Source organism: Octodon degus, unplaced genomic scaffold, assembly GCF_000260255.1.
Source record: "Octodon degus isolate 3935 unplaced genomic scaffold, OctDeg1.0 scaffold00105, whole genome shotgun sequence".
NCBI lineage: Eukaryota > Metazoa > Chordata > Mammalia > Rodentia > Octodontidae > Octodon > Octodon degus.
In genome coordinates this window covers 3,143,233-3,151,268 of record NW_004524681.1, presented here as the reverse complement: position 1 = coordinate 3,151,268, position 8,036 = coordinate 3,143,233, and the positions used below count along the sequence as shown (strand labels likewise).

The 8,036-nt window shown below is 51.9% G+C and overlaps 1 protein-coding gene across 1 annotated transcript in view; it reads left to right on the top strand.

Annotated features, from left to right (window-relative positions):
* Tmod2 (tropomodulin 2) overlaps positions 1-4,157 on the top strand; it is a 33,167-nt gene extending 29,010 nt beyond the window's left edge. Inside the window, exons 8-9 of the mRNA XM_004639052.2 lie at positions 1,442-1,586; positions 3,609-4,157. Of these exons, the coding sequence (XP_004639109.1) occupies positions 1,442-1,586; positions 3,609-3,643 (180 nt within the window). The 3' untranslated portion in view covers positions 3,644-4,157. The remainder of the gene's footprint in view (positions 1-1,441; positions 1,587-3,608) is intronic.
* Positions 4,158-8,036: the final 3,879 nt, after the last annotated feature.

The following is an 8,036-nucleotide window of genomic DNA, read 5'->3' as shown; positions in this document are numbered from 1 at the left end:
GTGGCTTCACAGTCTCTACGCCCCATGGTCACACTCGCTTGTCACGTAGTGGTGATGGCAGTGTCCCGTTCTGGAAATGTGTTTATTGTTCCTTTAACATCAAGCTTTTCAGGTGGTGATGAGTGTTTACCGCCCTGCAGGCTGTACGTGCCCAGCCGGCTGGCCGCTCACGTGGTTGCTGTCCAGTGGCTCCAGTTTGGGGAGGACCACATGCCCAGCATCTCTGGGGAGTTTCTGCTCATAGGCCCTGGGGAGGTCCCACCTGGGACCTGGGGAAGCCTGCGTTAAATTCTGAGAGATGACTGATTGGCCTTCAAGGGCTATTTGTCCTCTTTACCTCTGTGCATAGTGTTTGAGGTTCCCTACACACACCAAATGGGATTTTACCAATCTTTCAAACCCTTATTACATAAGGCCAGCCAAATAACTCAGTGGATTAAAGCGCCTGCAAGCAGACACAGGGGCTGGGGTTTGATCCCGGGCTTGCCGTGCCGGTCCCGCCCCCAGGGTGTGCTGAGACAATGATTAAGACTGGACATAGTGGCGCGCGCCTGTAATCCCAGCTCTTGGGAGGCTGTAAACAGGTGGATCACTACGAGTCTGATCTAGTAGTGAGACCCTGAATACCCTGTAGACCCTTCCCTGAAAGAAAAAGAAAAAAAAAAAACAAAAAACCCTTATCAGGATCGAGGAGATAGCTCAGCAGACTAAGTGCCTGCTTTGACAAACGCAGGGACCAGGGTTTGATCCCCAGTCCCGCATGCCTGCTGGCCTTGCTTCTGGGGCACACTGAGCTGGCCCAGAGTCCAGGGGTGGTGGCACACGGCTATAATCCCAGCACTGGGGAGGCTGAAAACAAGAGGATCACTGCAAGTCCGAGCTTCATAGTGAGACCTGGTACCAAATACATAAAATGGCAAAAGGAAAAAAACCAAAAACCACTGTAGAGCCCTTATCAACCTGTGTGGTGACTGACTGCTTTAAGACAGTTTCACTGTTTAAAAGAAAAAGAAAAAAAATCCTTGGAAAACTTGGAAATACCAAATATTAGTTCTACTTTAACTAATTGGAATTGCCTCCCCTTCCTGTAACTGGAGCTTGGATTGGGAGCACTCACCCCTGAGCCTGACCTGCAGCTTTTTTTTATTTTTTTCCATTTTGAGGCAGTGTCTTGCTTAACTGCCCAGACTGGCCTCAAACTTTCAGTCCTCCTGCCTTGGCCTTCCCCAGTGCTCAGATTCTAGTTTTTTCCATTTTGGGAGCCTGCAGACCCAGCTGCCTATGTGGATCTTGCTTCTAGCATCAAGGTGCAGGGCTCTGATGACTGTTTCAGAGGAAGCATTTCCAACAACCCTTCCATTTCTGTCCACCTCACCGCATTTCTGTCCCGGAAACGGTTTCCTCCCCATTCCGGTTGCTCCGTGCGCATGCGACTCACCAGCGGCAGCAGCTGGGAACAGCTGTGGAGATGGAGATTGCGCAGATGCTGGAGGAGAACTCGAGGATCCTCAAGTTCGGATACCAGTTCACCAAGCAGGGGCCGCGCACCAGGGTGGCAGCTGCCATCACCAAGAATAACGACCTGGGTAAGGTCCTTGTCTTTGTTGCCTTCCTGTTGCTGGGGCACAACACCCAACAGACACAACCCAAAGGAGGAAAGGCTTATTTTGGCCCAGAGCAGATAGGGCTTCAGTCTGTAGTCCGCGGGCCTCAAGGCAGAGTGGTGCAGCAGAGGAGCTTGCTCTTGGCATGCCGGGGGGGAGCAGGGAGGGATCAAGGGGGGAGGGGTAGACCCTGCCAGGGCACCACGGTGGTGACTGCTTCCTCCCGGCAGGCTCCACCACCCAACATTGCACCCAGCTCCACACAACATCCGTGCTCCAGTGTAGCACACCCATGATCCCATGTCACATCCACAACCCAGTATCACACACCCACAATTCAGTGTCACACACCTATGACCCCAAGTCACACAGCCCCAAGACACACACCCATGACCCAGCATCATCCATGATCCGGTCACCCGCCCAAACCCAGCTGTGGGTGCTCAAGGCTTGGGAGATGTCTAGCTGTGAACCTTGGCAGTCTCCTCCCTGTGTGCTGGTGATGGCAGGGGGCACGCTGAGCGGCTCCTGGTCCTGTCCACATCTGGCGGCCCACACTATTCTGCATGTCTTGGTGTCTGTCATCTGCATGAGAGGCAGAAGGTTAGGGGGTCATTGGTGGCCTCACGCCTCTGGTTTAAGTATGGGGATGTCTGATGCTTCAGTGCTTGGGCTGAGGTAAACTAAAGGTGTGAGGTAGCAGAGGTGAAATTCAGAACAGGTTTCCCTTGGCCCCTAAGTCTGTTATGCCACCTCGTTTGGCTGAAGAACCTGCTGTTTCTCCTGTTAGAGGATGTGGGGTGCATCCTGATAACACAGCACGGACAATTGGGACAGACCCGGAGGGCTCCATCTAAGGACGTCACAGCCACCCGGGGCAGCAAAGCTAAATGACATGGACGAGCAGCCATCCCACTCACCAGCCAGCCAGGAGCCACATCATCCCCAGCCTGGGTCCAGGGACAGCGCGCCCAACCTTGGCAGGGAATGGGCAGGTGCCCCTCCCCTGGCGCAGTGGTGGCCTGCAGGGTACAAGGGGAGGGGAGAGGGAAAGGCAACTGCCCAGTGTCCTGCCCAGACTTGCTGGCCAGCTCAGGACTTCAAGCTCTGGGGCTTTGTGAGGGTGAGGCTGGCAGGGACCAGCTAACCTGCCATGGTCCCCAGGGTGAGGCTGCCTGGAAGGCTGGAGGCAGCACTCACAGGCCTTTGAATGACTGGTACCTGCAGCTTTTGCTGGTTTCCTGCAAGCGGGCAGTGTGGAAAGGGAGCCAGGGCGGGACCCTGCTGAACCCCAGAAGAGCAGCTAGAAGAGCTCAGGGTAGGCAGGTGGGCAGGGAGGCAGATGGCAGAGACAGGAGGTGGCAGTGATGGGGCCAGGTGGCCTGGCGCCCACTTCGACCCCAGGAGCCGTGTGAGTCATGTCTTCTGTGGAGCTTGTTCTTAGGGATTGTTCTTTAGATGAGGATTAGACACTCTGGCCTGTCTGCTGAAACCTGGTGTCTGGCCACGACCAGAATTAATGGCTGCAGTTCATGACAGCTAGGGGTGACTGCCTGGCACAAGGGTCGGAGGAGGATGTGCAGAGGACGCCTGACTTTCTGTTCTACGGAGATGGGGACATTCTTGCCCTCGAGGGTCCAGCTATCAGCCATTTCTATATGTAACTGCAAATTCCCCCAGGCCCTGTTTTTTTGCTTTTATTTTGTTTTGTTTTGGCGGAACTGGGGATTGAACTCAGACCCTTGAGCTTGCCAGGGAAGTGCTTATTCCACTGAGCCATCTCCCGGCCCCCTCCTGGCTTATTTTTTCATTTCCATTTATTGCCATGATTTGTTGAATAATGAAGTTTAATATACTTTGCATCCCCGGGTGTGCGGGATTGCTGTTTTGTAGGATTAATATTGTTTGGAATTTAAAGGCTATGCCTTCCTTCAATTTGCTTTTTAAATTTCTCTCTCTGTCTCTCTGTCTCTCTGTCTCTGTATCTCTCTCTTTCTCTCATAGTTCGTAAGAAGAGGGTTGAAGGAGATCGGAGGTGAATGTCCACTGGAAGAGGTGAAATTTCGCCACAGAGCCATTTAGAAATTGCTCCCAACCCCTCTCCTTCTCCGAGGGACCATTTTATCAGAGGCTGTTCATTTCCGTTAACCACACAACTAATGATTTTATTGCTGGTTTTTGCAGTACTTATTTGGGATTCTTCAATGTGTACAATTGTTTTCCTTGCCCCTGGGCTTCTCCAGCAACTTGCCCAGAGGGACTAATGCAGATGTTAGCGTGACAACCATGGCCCTGACCGTGATTTTAACCACTTTCATATTGGGTCACCCTCACTTTCTTACATGAACTTTTTTTAATCACTAAAGGCATTTAGTTGGTTGTCTGTGTTTTAACTAGTTACAGTGGAGGCCTACCTCTGTTTACATGCATAGCTTCGAGTTAGGCTAAGTATACCCAAAGTGTTCTGCTCATCATGTGAGAAGTTAGCATTGCCAATATTTCACTGGGTGAGAAAATGTGACCCATTCAGCACAAATCCGCTGTCTAGTTGTAGGAAAATCCTTAAATGCACATGCCCAGCTGATGAAAGACCAGCGGTGTCATCTCGGATGGCTTTATCTGAGCAGAACAAGATCGCAGGGTAACAAGCAGACCACTGGGGTCATTGTGTAGAGTTTCATCCATATGATCCATGCGGACAGTTACAAACAGAAAGAGAACCATGAAGTGTCACCTATTCAGATGTTGGTCACCTCAAAGATGAACCCCACGGAAACGGAGCTGAGATGATTACTCCAGGGCGTGCACAGGCCTTTGACTGGAACATGCAGCCACGCAGGGAGACGCGAGGAAGTGCGACACAGCAGGGCTCCGGCCAGCCATGGCGACAGGGTCCTGCTGGCCAGCGCTGCGCTGCTGCTGCTGCCCGTAGTGCTCCGCTCTGACTGTGTGGGGCTGCCTCCCTCTGCTCCTCCCTTCCCTCCTGCCCTCTCATTTTAACTCTTTTCTGTCCCTTCCCTTCTCTCCTCTCTAATTCTGAGCCTCATGAACATGATGTCCCTTGTGCCAGGGACACCTAGAGCTGAGGAGGTTGCTGGCCCTGGCGGAGGGGACACAGTCCAGAAGTATAGCACCCAAGGCTCCCCACGTGACTCAGTAGCAGGGAAGGGCGAGAGGAAAGGCAGCTCATGCGGCTGTGAAGCGCACGGAGCCTTCAGCAGGGCCCCTAATGGCAGACGTTTCCTGGTACCGTAAGTAGGGCCCTTGGGGGCCATGAGGGCGGGTCCTTCGGTGGCTCGTCTCCTCCTTGAGAATTGTTCGCATTTTTGAGGGCACCGTGAACAGAACATTCCAATACCAAAACCCCAGTTGTTTAGTTTGTTACATTTTCTCATCAGCCTTTAGAAAGCATAGATACTGTTTGGTGGGTTTTTTGTTTGTTTTTAGTCTGATTATTTTTCCTCCCTCAGACCCAGTTGTTGGTTGCTCTTTTCAGAAGTTTGCACACAAGTTGCTCAACACCACTTTTGGGTTTTTTTTGGTTTTTTGGTGGCAAGGGAGGGTCCGACCATGACCTCACACATGGGAGACAAATACCCGCCCACCAGGCTACACCCCAACCCAACACGGCCAGTATTAAAAATTAAATTAAATGATACGCACTTGAGCTTAAAAACTGATATGGAAGGCACTAGTAATAAATATTCATGAATACTCCCTTTTACTGCTTCCTGTTTGAGATACCCACATCTGCTGTGTCTGCAGGTGGAAATACCGCCTACAAATGGCTTGTCTGACTTCCTGCTTGCCATGGGAGTATTTATATTTTGGAAATTACTGATGTGTCACAAACTGGGTTTTTTTTTCCCCCTCTAGATTGCTGGTTTATCAGCAGTCCTCTGGGTGCTGGGGGTGAAATGGGTACAGTTTTTAAGGCCACCCCTGTAGGTCCCTAGGCCCAGGGGATCTTATCTCCCTGCATCTTCCTTCCTATTCTCCTGCATTTGTTACCCAGCTCCTTAAGTGCTGAGTTCCTGCTGGGGCTCAGCTCCGTGTTTCAGCTCCTGCTTGCTCTTCCTTGCCCTCAGCCTGAGCACCTCAAACCTGACACTGTTCCGTGGGGAGGGGGGGATGTGGACTAAAACAGTTGTTGGCAAAGAGCGAGGAAAGACTTCAGAATTGGACCGTGGCTGTCTTGTCCATACAGGCAGCTGTTGATAGTGTTAAACCAAGTGAGCAGGACGTTGTAAACATACAGCATTGTTTTTAGCTTATAAAAAGTGGGGTTATATATAATAGAGTTTATGAGATCACGTATTTATTGCTAATCACTTTGTCTTGTTATTATCTGTGTTTGTAAAGTAGCCTGACAGGTGACTTTCCATGCATGCTTGCCTATTGAAGATGACTATTGGAAGATAAACATAATTTGGGAAGACCTACCAAATCATTTCATTACACCTTCATCGCCCATCTGCCCAAAGCAAGTGAGAGGAAGTTCGTTCCTGATCATTAGCCTGGGGCAGAATGTAAAATCTTTATATGTATCTGCTTTGCGCAGTACTTTGTGGGGATATTGGGCAATACCTAGGAAACCAGTAGCTGGTTTGGGAAGAGAGTGTGTCCCCACCTCCAACCCTCCCCGCTGCAGAGGAGGGTTGTGTGGTAAAATCACTCCCTGGACTCCTGACCCACACCTGCCCGGGCATACAGTATGTGGAGTAAGTCTCTGCCATGTAGGAATCGTAGAGCAGCCCCGCCCTCCCCACCTGCCTGACGCGTGCGTGCCGTGTGTGAAGCGCTTTCTTCTTGGGCGTGTCACTCCCCAGTGTCGCCTGTAACTGATGCGATGTAAATACGTGTACCCGTGTGTGTGTGTGTGTGTGTGTGTGTGTGTGTGTGTGTGTGTGTGCGTGTGCACTGCCAGATACCCAAGCAGGTATCTGGCTACATCTGGACACTTGATTGAAGGGAGATGCACTCTCCCAGGTCCTCTTTCCCTGCCCTCTGTCAGATCCCTGCAGGCTCAGCCGCGACTCCCTGGAGTCTGCACGTGTCCCCAGCCCCCACATCTCACAGCTGCATGGAGAACAGCTTTTAGGAAATAAATGCAGAAGCTAGAAGTCATCTCACTGTTCCTGCATGAAATCTTCCCATCTGCCTAAGTGTGTAGCGTTTCACCCTCAGCAACACCTCTCAGCCCCCTCCTTCCGCCTCTGGGGCAAGCTGTATGTAAATATTTTGGGCATAAAGATCAGCAAAGAACATCTTGAGGCAGCTGGCTCCCTCTGGCCCACCGAGTGAAGGGAGACCGTCTCTCCTAGCCTTGTTCCTCGCCCCTCTCGGGGCTGACGGGCCCACGCAGTGCACCTGCCTTTCAGCTCATCAGCCCGTCTTCACTTAAATCCCAGCGACCTGCCCCATATTCCTGAGATCTGGTCCCTGAGGGAAGCTTGGAACAGCAAACCAAAGGCAGCTCCCACCCCGAAGGGGAGCGCCGGGGAGGAACCCGACGTGGTTCCCCTATTCCCCTAGCACTAGCAAAGCTGCTGTCCCCCAGTCACTGCCTTGGAAACAGTTTTGATGTTCTAAACCTCAAACTGGTGTGAAGCATCCACATGCTGGCAAGCTGAGACTGTCCCAAGGAGGTTACAAAGGCAGTGGCACATACTTCCTCTTGGATGGGTAAGATGTGCTCAGCCCTTTCCTAGATATTTCAAGGGAGACAGAAGAAGCAATTGTGGCTTGATGGAATTTTCAATGTGTTTTGGGGCTTAAGAGTACTTTTGCAAAGTAGATGCCCTCTGAGGTTTGATTCAGTGGCCTCGGCATTTGTGGGCAGAGAACAGGAAACTGAGCGCGGGCTTCTGTGGTGTGAAGCCTGCCCAGGTAGAAGTGCTTCTGGAGTCTGGTGCTTCGCCCTTTCTTGGTGGCACATTGAGCGCTGTCTCCCCCTTAATGGGTGGAGAACCAAGAGCGAACAGCCTGCGCTGCCCTCCCTGGTAGCCCCCATCACCCCACTGATCCTCACCTCCGCCTGCCCCAGGAGAAAGGACTGAGATACACGGGAACGGGGGGGGGGGTGGTGCCAGCAGCCCCTTGCTGGACCCAGCGGATGGACAGTGCATGGCCAGCCTCCTGGGGCCACTTGGCCCACAGGAAAGTGTCCAGAGCCCTGAGGACACACGCACTGTGCTCTTGGTCCCCAATTTGAGAGCTGATGGCTCTGCTCTGTGCTCTGGCACTCAGTGAAGTGAGGGCTGGCTGGCAGGAGGAAGGAGGGTGTGAGTAAAGGTTGACACTTGTTTCCTGGCAATACTGCACTCCACTCTACTTGCCTCTTTCCCAGCTGCTTGCACCAGAGTTATGACACAGTCAGGAGATTGATTGGCCAGTTTTCTTTCTTTCTTTTTCTTTTTTTTTTTTTTTTTT